This window comes from Grammomys surdaster, unplaced genomic scaffold, assembly GCF_004785775.1.
Source record: "Grammomys surdaster isolate TR1022 unplaced genomic scaffold, NIH_TR_1.0 129, whole genome shotgun sequence".
Taxonomy (NCBI): Eukaryota; Metazoa; Chordata; class Mammalia; order Rodentia; family Muridae; genus Grammomys; species Grammomys surdaster.
The window spans coordinates 20779621-20792939 of NW_021604587.1; the positions used below are offsets into that span (position 1 = coordinate 20779621).

Genomic DNA, 13319 nt, shown 5'->3' on the forward strand with positions numbered 1-13319 from the left:
CCAAACAAACAAAAAGTATGACCTTCTGGCCTGGCCTAGTGAAATTAACTCTTAAGCCTGTCAACAAAATAGAAATACGTCTGTATGCATATGCAAATTTTCTTTGCCCTTATTTAAGACTGTAAGGAGACAAATTATGAAAAGAATAAGGGGCATCCATATTGTTCACACAAACACCCACCCCCTACCCTGAGGTTTTTACAAAAGAAAATCCCAACAAAAATAATGCAGTTAGAGATGCCATTTCCAAGAAGGCAGCAAAACAGACCAACACATGGGGTACATAGTCTACCTTACCACAGAGTGTTCTCTTAGGAAGCAGGTTGCCATTGTCTAGGGATAGTCGGGGCAAGATGGTTCAAATGAAGACACCTGCAGATCCTGCACATGTAAAGAGTGGACTGGAGACAGCCTCTTTGGAAGTTCTTGTATTATCTAACTCCTCAGACACATGGTTGGGCAGAGAAGGCCTCTACCTCCCCTTCAGCATCTTTGGAAAAGGCACCTCACCAGGCACTGGGTTTTCCCCCTAAGTATAACGGACAAGCCAGTCCACTATGAATCTCTCCTAAAGAAAGAGCCTTCTCTCCCAGTATTGAAGTCAAGCGTTTTCCCCACAGCTCATAAGGAACTAATATCCCCAAAGAGTTTGTCTCACTTCAGGCAGACTCATCCAGACGGGAGTCAACTTCTCTGTATGTCCTGCCTGAGCTAGTCACAATGGCACTCCCACAAGAAAGGCACAGGAAAACTGCAGGCTATTTGAAAACAAAGGCTATAAAGTTTATTAGTTCTTTTTTGTCTTCCCACAGAACCTTGTATTCCATACTGTCCTGGCCTTGGGCACAGGCACCTCTGAGTGAGAAACCAGCTAAAGATTTTGGGGTTATCTAGAGAGAATGGCCTTTCCTCCAGGTACAACAGCCTCTCTTTGCTGTCCTTACCCAAGACAGCTCTCTTTTGTGGCACACTTGAGCCTACAAGGCTGATCCCATCTTCCAGTGCATATGACAGGGATGGAGTTCCTGGGCTCCCTACCCCAGCACCTACCTGGCTGTGATCATTCTCTCCTCCTCCTACCAGGCCTGAGGCTCCTCCACACAAGGTATATATGTCCCCCAATTCTCACACTCTTAGGCGCTTTACTTAACATCAACAGCCCCTCCACATCACCATAAAACTGGATCCCCTTTTCTTTTAGCGCCCTCCCATGGCGTCCCATATCAGATGGGCTGTCACCATCCCACTTCACTTTCACTTTCATCCCACATCCTGACCACTATTGCCATTCCCTCAGAGAGAACAGCCCCTCCCTGAAATGCTCTCCCATACCAACCCAACTCCATCTGCTCCCCACCTGAAAGATGTTAATTATTATTCTAGTTAGTTCCAGCCTCCCATTTCTAGCATAGGACGTTCCCAAGGTATCTAGGAGACTACTCATTTCACTGTTTCTTTGTGGTTGAGTCTATCTCCTGAGCTAAGGAAAGACAATCCTAGGAGAGAGGGTTCTGTCAGACATCCTATTTCTTTCATGGGGCTCAGTGTTTTGTGCATAATCCAATGGACCCGTCATAGAAATGTGTGAATGGAAACGTAATGAAAAGATTATCAGTTTCCAGGAAAGACATGCATCCTGCTAGGAATGGAACACTTCCCAAAGATAGCCCTAAATGTTTTCACACACTTGGGGTCCAGTGCATGAGTTGAGAATGAATGAACTAAGAGTATGGGTAGCCATCAAAGTTTCACCCATCAACTGCCTGGAAGAGTCTTGCTCCCAGAATCATTTTTATTTTCAGGCTTCTCCCAGTAAGTACCAGTAGAGGTCTGAAACAGCTCTTCTGCAGCTAATCAGGCCATGCAGAGAGAGGCAGCTCAAGGTCTGTAGTTGAGATTTGGGGCACAGCCACCTACTGTTTCTAGCTGTAGCCTTTGAGAACTTCCACTGTAAAAAGGTGTCAGGAATGGGAGGTCCCAAGGATCAAAATGTCGTGCATGGTGCAGGTGCATGCCAACTCTCTCCTAACTCTGCTCCATAGTACAAGCTCCATCAGGGAGTGCTTTCTCTGGGAGAAAAAAAACCAAACATCTGGAAAATTGTGACAAAAATGACAGGCAGGCACTGGCATTTGCGTTCTAATTTGTAGTTCCTGGTTTTTGTTTTGCCTTTTAATTTTTTCCCTAGAAAAGAAAAACACAACCAGGGACATTTATATGACAACTATCAGTGTCAGAATGGCAGGGAAAAGAAGAAAGGTCCCAGGAATGGGAAGCTAGTAAAAAGTGGGTTCCAAATCACAAGGAACAGTCCACAGGGTCGAGTCCTCATTCACTTTGGCATGCATGGTTGGTGCTTGGTCTTCTGGCCTGCTCTCTCAGGTGTCATGTTAGAGAGAGCTGGCTACACTCTTCAGAAACCTGTCAATGATGAGCTCAGAACCTCACAGAAAGGTAGTCTTAATTTAGCTCCTTGACTTTGTGCTCGGGCATCACCTGGCAGCCTTTCTTGCGTCAGAGACGAGTCTGGAACAATGGGAGAGTCATACTGGGGCACACTTTGGCATTACAGCAGGGAAGTCCAAGCAGATGCTTTCTTATGGGCACACTTGGTCTTCATCTGCATAGGCATTTGTCCATTCTTTCTGGCCAAGGCATTTGTCCACTCCTTCTGGCCAAAGAATGAGGAGTAGAGAGTCTTCTTGTAGACACAGTTCTACTGTATTCATTCTCCATTCTTGTTCAAAATGTCTGTTGTCTTACGGGTGGGAGGAGATTGGAATTCATCTTCCCTTCAGCTAGCACTAGACTTACTCCAGAGAAGCTCATAACTGAACAAGAACAGCTTGCCTACCTGGATCCATGCTGCAGGCCTTTCAGGTCTCACCTACCTTATGCCCCAGATCTCCAGGGGGAAAAAAACCCAACCCCTCCCCCACCCCCCAGAAAAAAAACTGGACCCAAGGGCAAACAGAATAGCTAGAGTAACAGTCCAGTAGCACACCACAAGACCAGCATACATTCCAGAATGGAAGGGGGCATGCAGCAAGCTGTAGCCCCAAGTCACAGTCTAGGGCCACATTGACTCTGAAGGCTACAGCCAGGCCTGCACATCTGACAGGGTCCTGACACCAATCTGGTGGGCCTCTGGGTGGAGTACCTATGTGGAGAGTGGAGGGTCCTGCCCTGCTTAGCCCCGTCCCTGAACTGAGGCCAGGTTACATCTCAATGCCACAGTTCTGAGGAGCACCATGCTGGCCAGCCAGCCAGGCCATAGTTCTCAGCCCCGTGGGGGCCATGTGGCCCTAGTTCCACAGAAGGGCCCCAGGGAGCCACAGCTGCCTGGAAGAAGGGGCCAGGACAGAAAACCTGCATTCTGTTGGAGACTGGGAGGCATGACTATAGGCTCAGAGGGTGCTATGGTCCAAAATATTGCAGAGCCATTAGGGATGGGCTACATTTCTGAACAACAACAGCCTTATCCCTGTTTTAGAAAGACGGTATGGCTGCTATTGCTTGGTTTTGTTTTTTCCTTTCAAAACCACTCACATTAAAAGGTGAAGGGGCTAGGGGACTCAGTCCCCTTCACTGGGGTCCTTGATAGGATCAGTCTCTTGTCTGGTTCTGCTTCCTTGCCTGGTTCTAACCACAGGAAGCCAGGGCAGGGCAGGAGAACTATTAGTTGTATTGCTCCCCGGCAGCGATTCCTTCTCTCCAGAAAACCAGAACACATATGAGGAGTGCCTGGAGACTAAAGTGCAGAGAATCCACAACGTGGATGGCTGGGCCTGGGGCACTCTAGAAGGAATGAGGGTCAGCCCAGAGATACACAAGTGGCACAAATGCTGGGCCTGGCAAAGTGAACTTGCATGGCACAGTCCCTTCCCCTTGTGCTCTGCTGGTACCTCTCTCAGGGACTGACCACTACCAGCAGCAACCCAAGGAAAGTCCCAGTCCCAAAGACATGGCCCACGGAGAAGAAACTTATCTGACCATCCCTGGTTGGAAGGAGCTAGTGAATAGGAAAAGAGCAGAGGATGCTGGGAGGGAAAAGAGTACATTATATGAAATCAGAGTCCTGGCTCTGAAGAACAGGGACACATGGACAAACCTAAAGGCAGAGTGTCTCCTGGGGAAGGTTTGGTGAAGATGGTCAGGGTCCTACTGGTGAGACCTGCTGGGGGAAGTGGCTCCTCTGGGTGTAAGAGGAGCTGTGGCACTGGGGGAAGGGCTGCTGAGGAAGAGAGCCCCGGCTAGCATTAGGGTGTATAGGCAGGGGGTGGCTGGAATTGGTTGATGACCTCATACTCTGCTGGGTAGGGGTCATTCTCCTCCATCTCAGATAGTAGCTCCAGTGCTTGTTCTTCTTCCTCTGTTGGATAGTGGCGCAGGAGGTTGGCTGCAGTAGCCAGGATTGAGGCTCCACCAGCTCCTGCCACCAGGTAGAAGCTAACGGCAAAGGTGACATAAACTTGCGAGCCGTGAAACTTCTTATGCTGTTGCTGCTGGGCCAGGATGAGCTCAGAAGCCCAGTAGGAAAAGCCAATGACAGTAGCACACTGTAGGACTAGGAGACAGAGGGACAGCACAGAAGAGGGTCAGCAGATACGATGCTTAAGGAGCTAATCACAGCTTCTCACTCAGGTCTCAAAGGACTTGCCCAGCCAAGGCCCTAAGAACTTTAGTGGCTATATGACTCTTGCCTTGAGGCTGTGGACAGTTATCTGACCCATCCAGAGTAGACAGGGTCTATCTTAAGAATTACTGTTCAATAGTAGACAGCTTGCTTAACATACACAAGGCCCTAGGTTCAATCCCCAGCACCACCTCATGACCCCAAAAAAGGAAAAGAAAAGAAAGACTACAACTAGATAATAAGGCTCCCAGATGGTTCTGGGCCTGAGAAGGAACAGACAAGATTGTGAAGATTAAGAAATTGAGCTAGGACTGAAGTCAGTCACTAACAAAGGACAAATCAACACATCAGTCCAGGCCTGGGTGAGGAAAGTGGCTGGACATAGCACAGGAAGCAGGCCTGGCAAGAGGGTGGGGAGAAACTGACTACGTACACCAGGCATACTCTGCTGGCATACTCCAGGCAAGACAGCCCGACTCTGTCCATGATTACACGAAGCCCTGAATGTCTATGAACTTAAATGATCATTTTTAGAGAGTCATGAGATTCCTGTGGAAGTCTAACATTCCCTCTAATACTGGGCAAATTACTCACAAAGGACAGATGCCAACACTAAGGCACCCTAGGCCCTGAAAAGCTAAAGCTTATCACACAAGCTTTTCACAGAGAAACAGTCCCATGCACCACCATGCTTCAGGGCAGGGCCTCTCCCATGTGCGTAGACCCTGGGCTTACCAGTGAGGATATGAGCGAAGGCATAGCGACGAGTAATCTTCAGAGCTGGATGCTTGGGCCCAAAGACATCCAAAAGGAATGCAGAGAGACTACACAGGATGCCCAGGAAGCAGAAGGCAGCAATGACCCTCAGGAGCAGCACTGTCTGGGGGTTCATGCAGAAATCTGTGGACAGAGAATGGTGCAAACAGTGTACCCTAAAGGATCTTGGTTCCCCTTTCCCAGGGTCTCTGGGAGACAGAAGTCCTGGAGTGCACAGTATGTTTTCCTGCCACCCTGCTGCAAACTGGAGTTTATCTGTACACCTCAAGTTCATTTCCAGCGAGACTAGTCTAGGCCGACTGTGTTTCACTGCACTTGTCATGTTCTTCAGTTTTAATTTCTTTGTGAGACAGGATCTCATGTGTCTCAGGCTGACCTCAAACTTGCTGAGCAGGGATGGAAGCTGACCTTAAACTTGTGACCTTCCTTTCTCCACCTCTGGGGGGCTAGAATTACAGTCATGAAGCACCACATGTAATTTTATGGCACCAACCAAAGGACTTCTTGTATGCTAGGCATTCTACAGACTGACAGTGCCCACTCCCACAGCCCTTTTGCTTTTGGTATAGTCTCATTGTGTAGCCCAGGCTGGCTCCAAACTCTTTGCCTCAGCCTCCTGAGTACTAGAAGTACAGGTGTGTGCCACCAAACCTAGCTTCAAACCATGTTTCAAGATCCTGACAATGAATTAAGCTGGCACATTAAGCTATTTTGCTAAAGGATGCTTCGGGCCAGACAGGAAAGACCATTGATTTCCGAGCTGAAATAGCCAGAGAGAGCAAGGCCAGAGGTCAGTAAATGCTCATCCTCCACTTACTCACTCATTCCTTCCTTTTTCATTCCAAAATAGACATTGAACTTGGAGACACTGAGGTAGTGAAGTAAGTTAAGTCAAACACAGAAGGCCAAAGATTATATGACTATGCTCATGAGATGCCAAGAAGTCAGAGTCATTGACAGAAAGAGAGAGAGAAATGATGGCTGCCAGAAGCTGGAGAAAGGGAGGCAGTGTGTTAGTGAATTTTGAGTTTTCAGCTTGGGATCATAAAAAGGTTCTGGAAATAGACAGTGGTAGAGACTAACAAGGATGTGAATCCATGCTGCCGAGCTGGCCAGTGGCTCACCCTTGTAATCACAGCAGTTGGAAGGTGTTGCCAGGAGGTTCAGGAGTTCAAAGCTAGTTTCTTTTACTCAGAAATCTGAGGCCAGCCTGAGCTTCACAAGATCCTGACTCAATCCCCATTCCCAGAAGACCCCCCACACACACAAAAAAAGGGAGAGAAGACTTGGTTAGTACTAGACAGCTGAAATACAAGCCAGCAAAGGAAAAGCTAGGAAGTCATACCACAAGGCCCTGGAAGATTCAGAAATGGCAGCATGTATATGCTACCAAAATAGGGGAGTAAACCAAGGAAAAATGCTAAAACAGGAAAAAAACAACATCCAGGAGTCCCCAGGGTGACAAACATGCACCAAACAGAACTACTTTATTTCCTTACAGTATTTAAATACCTTTCCAAAATTTTTCAATTAAATAATACAGTCGGTCTCCTTTGAAAGGTAGGCAAACTGTGATGGCCCTAGGAGAGAATAAAGGCTGATAGAAAAAGGAGCCAAAGGCAGGGTGTGTTTTATTGCCAAGTGTTTTCCTTTGAGCTCATCAAACTTGCAGGCTACAGACTGCTTTGTTGAGCTTTAATATCACATGCAGAATCTGAAGGAAACAATTTTCAGTTTCTAGTACATCCTCACCAAGGTGCTGCTACCATTGTGTACCAGGCTCCTAGAGGTCTGGAAGCCTAGAAATTCCCCATACAAGTCTCCAGTAGTCCAAGTCTCCAGTCCCAAGAAACACCAGTACCAAACACAAGAATGTAGACAGATGGAACAAAGACCAAGGAGCTAAGTGGTAGACTCACTGCCAACAAAAAAGATTCAATCCAGCAGATGCAGGCCATCATGGATCTTGGGCAGTGGGAGATGCCAAGCATTTTGTGACTGATATGTATATACAGCCTCACACTCAGAATTCTCCAGGTTGATGCTGGCTGGGCCCAGACAAGACTCAAATGGCTCCATCTGGCTGCCTTCAGAACTATGGTACCAACCATCCAGCGTGGGTAATTACCTACTCATGGAGCTTGCCTGTCCATTAGTTCTGCCAGAAGCCCTTGGAATAATGAAGGGACCTAGGAAGAAAGGCTTGAAGAACAAAGGGATGATTCCTGGTTCTAATTTGAACATTATTGGAAACTAAACCAGTTCTTTTGGGGGTCTGCATGGCATGTGGGAATGCTGTGGCAAACATAAGTGTTCTAGTGCCACCAAGAATCCCTGCCAGAGGCAGGGTGTAAGGGCTGACGTCACAGGCCACTTTGCAGCAGTTCACTTGCATTACTCAGTGTAGCCAGGCACTGTGTAAACAAGGGGACACAAGACGTTTCAAATACACTGGTTTTTGATGATGGCTGAACACAGGATGTTCTTTTTATTATCCTTGAAAATATACACCTGATAGTCACACCTATGTGCTTTTCAATTTTAAAACACTTTTATTGTAATAAACAAGAAAGACATCCCTTCACCTGCCCATCCCAAATGCAAACATGGCTGAAGGTACAGGAGCCTGTGTACACAGATGGTCAACCACTACCTTTGCTAAGCCTGACTGCCACCCTGGAAATCATCATGTGACTCCTCAAAATAAGGAGTCAGAGGCTTCAGAAGATTAAGTGACTTCCTTCAGGTCACACAGTGACCCCCAGACACTGCATCATACAGTTCAGATGAGGAGTCAGAGGCTCCAGAAGGTTAGATGACTTCCTCCAGATGACACAATGACCCCCCCAGACACTGCACTGTGCTGCTTGGAAACCGCTAAGCACTCACTGGCAGCTTTTGTTATTTCCTTGATGGAAATAATCAATCAAACTCTAAGGAGGTATATTGAAAAGAAGGGTCAGATGGACCAGTATGAATGCTATCCAAGACAGCAGCTGCTGAGCTCATGAAAAAGTAGTGTAAGGACTCAAACCCACTCCAGCAGCAACAGGAGCAGCAACAACAACAAAAAGGCATAAAGGTGTGGATCACTGAGTGATGAGCAATCCTCCTCACACAGGGACTTAAGACAAACTGGCTTCATATGGTGTTTAAACCTCTGCAGCACCAAGGGCATCTGAGTACATCTGGCCAGAGACACAAAGCTCCCAAAGGCTAGGTAGGTAGGTACATGTGACTTACTGTGTGTGGGAGAGAGAAAGGGCATGTGCGGTGGGGCTAGTCTAGCCTCATCTCCTAGGGTGAGAAATCTTAAAGTCTCTCTGGCTTCCCTTCCTAAAACAACAGTACAGCAGAGAGAGCAAATAACACTCCTTTCCCTAAGAGGCCTTCTAGAGATAAAAGCCCCCAAAGGCCAGGTAGGTAGATATATTCAACTTACTGTGGAAGAGTTAAGGGCCATGTGGGGTTGGGGCTTTACTTTAAATTTGACCAGTGGTTTGGTACACTACATTTCACAGTATGCTGTGTCTTCCCTCCAGTTGTGTTCTGGCCTGTTTATTTTGGTAAACACTGCTTGACTACCCCTTCTCGTCATCACAGAAGAAGGCAGCTGCTATGTAATAAGATCCTAAGGAACTGACTTTGACCAAGGTCATTGGTGAGTCACAGGGTGGATTTGTTTTGAATGCTCTCTGTCTCTTCCGGCCTACCTGTCAGTGGTTGACCTCCTCCGGACCCATGTGTGCTGATGGCAGTAAAGCTAAAGTGGTTTTAGACCAGCTGCCTGCTGTTCTTCCTTTCCTCCTTCCAAAAAGGGTTTCCAGTGAACTAGAGGAATCCCCACTGCCCCATTCCCTCCAAGCACCTTCTCCCAGCTTGGCATCCCCTCACTACAACTCTTGGCTTTCAGCCAAACCTGACATGGACCACCAACAGCGTGCTCTAGTGTCTAGATTGGTCATCTTACAGATGTCAATGGTGTCAGCCAAGCCACCTGAGGGACAGCCCCCAAGGGCCTGGTGGTGGCAGCAGTATCTGTCACCACCCATCAGGTGCACGGGCCCTCCCTGGAAGATCCTTAGTTCTCCAGTGGCTGCTGTCAGCCTTGAATCACTTGATATCAAATCCCAAACTTCCTGATTCTCCAAAACTGCTTCCTGAAGCTGGTGGTGGGGCTGCCCTTTGCTGGCCACACTAGAGAGGCAGAGAGGGCTTTCAGAGTCTCTATCCCTGAAACCAAGAGTCTGGGTCTTTCTAAGCTTTCTCTGGACCTAAGCCCAGAGAAGCTGTGTGAGAGGATTCAGAACAGAATCTGTTGAGCTGGCATTTGCTAAAGCCTTCATGGATCTGATCACATGGCAAGGGTGAGTGGCTCTGCCTCAGGTTCACTAAGTTGAAATCTGAGCGATAGTATGGGGGCTAAAAAACACAGGTCTGGTTGGGCTTTTAATAAAAACTCAACTGGAGCAGCTTCAGTTTCCCAAATCTCCTTTGTGCTTTGAAAAGAGTCTTTTTCTTTGTGTGCCTTGTTATATGTGTGGGCATTTCCTCACCACTAATAAAAGCTTTTCTTTACTGTCAAAACAACAAAAACAAAAAAACAATGCACACCCCCCGAAACAAAAACCAATGAACAGGAAATGGTAAATTGAACATAGGTCTAACAGAAAGGAAAAGAAGCTCAGAGGGCACTAGGTGTAGTGGTAATAAGAACGTGGACTTCAGAGTCACCACTTGGATAGGCTGTGTCTCTGAGTAGATTACTTGAGCATTTGTGAGTAAGAAATTAAGGCAAATGTGAAGTGTGCTTAGCTCCATGCCTGGTACTGCTTGCATTGGAGCCTTCTAGCCCACCTCAATCTGTTACCTGCAGAGTCTTGGCAGGGAGAGTCTCTCTCTCTCTCTCTCTCTGCAAGTATCAATACGCATCACATTTGCCCAGCATAGCTCTACTCCTTCCTGGGACTGGACTATTCCAGGGTCCCGGTAGATCATCTAGTAGGCAAAAAAAAAAAAAAAAAAATCGCCAGTCACACAAGATACCACATGCCTGAAGGTCTACTAGACACCCCAAAACACAGAGGTAGAGAGCAGCAGACAGAAGCTCCAAGGGACCAGATTCCTTGCCTTCTGCAGTGGCTCACAAGGCCCCACTGTCCGTGTTCCTATTTATAGACAGGAGCCAAGTGATCCTGGCTTACATGGCCAAGGAGATGGGCAGAGAAGGCAGACTACACATAGACTAAGAGACCTAAACATGTAACAAATGCAGTGTAATGGTTAAGACAACATGTTGGAAAAGGACAAAATCTGGTATGAATAATTTCTTAGAAAGGGCAAATATATCTGTGAACAAATAAAACCTTGCACCAGAACTGATTTTATTATAACATGCCTCTGATGGCGATATACACCCAGGCAGGGTATCATGATACCTTTCTTTACAACAGATGAAAAACAAAAGATAAACATAATTAAGGAAGACAGCACCACTTTGTTCTGGCATCAACTGATGGAAGGCAGTATCAAGTGATACCACCATGCAGGGCAAGCCTGGAGAGCTCACTTCTCTTTTCTTCTTGGATCTCTGAAACAAGGATGAAAGATCAGACTGCCTCTCTTGCCACCACTTGAAGGCTATGACCCTCCCATCCCAGGGATGACCTGAAAGGACAAGGATCATAAACTCTTTACCAGTTTGTGTGCGACACTCAGCTCCTGAAACACAAATACCATGGCATCAATACAAAAGGCCTGAATGGAGGCTAGGGCAAAGAAATGGAAAGTCATCCAGAGTCAAACTGCACAGCTTTTGTGCCATCAGGTACATGCTAAAGAAGATCTCCATCCAGTGTATAATCTTGGTCTTAGACAGCCAAACTCAGAAAAGGGTAAAAAATATCTCAAGCCAGAAGCCTTCATCCTGTTTCCTATAAAAACCACCCTAAAGCTTGAGTGTGCAAATATGCAAAGAGAAGCAAACTGTACACGAACTCACCAAGAAAGACAACACCAAGCAACAGGATAGGGCTTCCCAGCCTAGACCTACAGCAGGGTTTTTATTTCAGTGCAGAGGGGAGCACTGACCTTTTCACCAAATCCTAGGGCCTGAGCCCTTCATGAGACACCTTGCATATATCTAACAGAGATGCACTAGAATTAAAGAGTGTCAGAGAAGAAAGGTGAGGACTTTTGAGACTAGTCCAAAGGACTTGAGGGCAACAAGATGTGACAATTTGGGTCCCACTGACCACTTTTAGGTTAAAAATCAGGAAGTACATTTCTGCTTTCACACTGTACAGCCTTTCTCCTCACTCCTAGAAACCGAGGAGAAGCTATGAGGCTCCTGAGTCAGGCCCTCCTCCAAGCTCTAGACTCCTATTCTCATCCAATAAACAGATCAGATGCTTTCTTCTGCCTGCTGGTCTGGGAAATCCGTTGATGAACAAAGCAACCGTCTCAATCAGGTATACCTAAAGGCATGGAAAACCAAATTCCAACTGTTGAGAGTGTTAAAAGAACTGACATCTGATGACCTGGGATGCCATAAGTCCCCTCTATTGTAATTCCAATGATCATAGAATACTAAAATGTCTTTTACAATTAGTCACATTAACTGTTCTGATTTCTCCATCAATCAAGCTACCCCAAACAACTTTTCTGCATCTCACATGTCTGTTAGAAAGGGGTGGCTAATTGTGATACCTGACAAACACCCATTTTCTTCTACCTACCTCTGGCAGAAACCTAAAATAGCAACAGTCTGGATTAGCATGACAGTGAGGAGTAGGTGCCTGGCTGAATAACATCAAAATTAATGAGGGGCTAGACCCCCAAACAGAGCCACCTGGTGGGCATGAACACCACGAAAGAATGGGGCTGTTTCCTTTGACTAATGACTGCTTCTGGTTATGTATACTTCAGGCAGCCCCATATCTGTTCTGCACCGCCCCTCAAGCCAGGAGAGCAGGAGCTCAGCGCTCTCACCTTTTAGCAGATCCGGGTTCACATAGCCCAGCACGTCTGAGACCCCCAGCTCCTGGCGGGAACAGGTGCCTCCATGGATGTGCAACCAAGCAGGCTCCGCGAGGGCAGTGCACAGCGCCGTGATGGACAGGGCGCCAGGCAGGGCAGAAGCCAAACTCCGTTCCGGCTGCTTGGGAAGAGCGCTGCTTCCCGGGCTTCTCCGCCGGCGCCCTCCCGGCAGCCCGGCGCCTCCAGGGGCATACATGCCCGGGGCTGCCCGCTGTAGCTCTGCGGTCGCTGGTGGTGGCCGCCGACCTCAGCGGGGCGCGCAGAGCCTGTCTGTACCCGGGTGGAGAGCAATGCAATGGGCGGCTGGCCCGCAGCTGTCAGGGCCCGCACTAGAGACTGCGGGGTGGGACCCAGGGCTGAGCACAGACTAAAGGACTGCGGGAATTCGGGGGGCGGGGACCGAGGGCTCTGGATGAGGGGTGCTGGATCAGGGCTCGGAGACAGCAGAGGACTACATAGGCTGTGGACATGCCCGGATGAATGGGCGGAGGTACTGGGGGGTTGGCTAATGGCAAGGAGACCGGAGGAGACTTGGACCCGGGCTATCAGACAGAGGGGTGCTGAGGGTCGGAGGATGCGGCTGGGCCTCCGAGATCGGGAATCCGCACTTTGAGGTGCGACTTAAGCCACAGTAACCCTCCCTACTCTAGCCCCTGCTCCTCACCGGTCAGCAGGCCTCAGGGCTGGGATGGCGCCGCTCCACCCGGTCACAGGCGTCTTAGCTGCCCGGGCCAAGCGATCCCAGGCCCCAATCCCGCAACGCCCAGACGGACCCTGGCCGATGCACTTCCGGCTTCCTCCAACCCCACCCCACCCCCGCCTCCTCCTTCTCCTGCCCTCCCTGCGCCTCACTATGTGCGCACGCCGC

General features: G+C 48.2%; 1 protein-coding gene across 1 annotated transcript; it reads right to left on the minus strand.

Annotated features, from left to right (window-relative positions):
• Nucleotides 1-759: 759 nt before the first annotated feature.
• On the minus strand, nt 760-13252 carry Tmem127 (transmembrane protein 127). The gene is made up of 4 exons (XM_028755513.1): nt 13116-13252; nt 12404-12721; nt 5372-5536; nt 760-4567 (listed from the first exon to the last, which is right to left on the minus strand). The coding sequence occupies exons 2-4, from the start codon at nt 12645-12647 to the stop codon at nt 4260-4262; spliced, it is 717 nt and encodes a 238-aa protein (XP_028611346.1). The 5' UTR covers nt 12648-12721; nt 13116-13252; the 3' UTR covers nt 760-4259.
• Between the last annotated feature and the right edge of the window lie 67 nt (nt 13253-13319).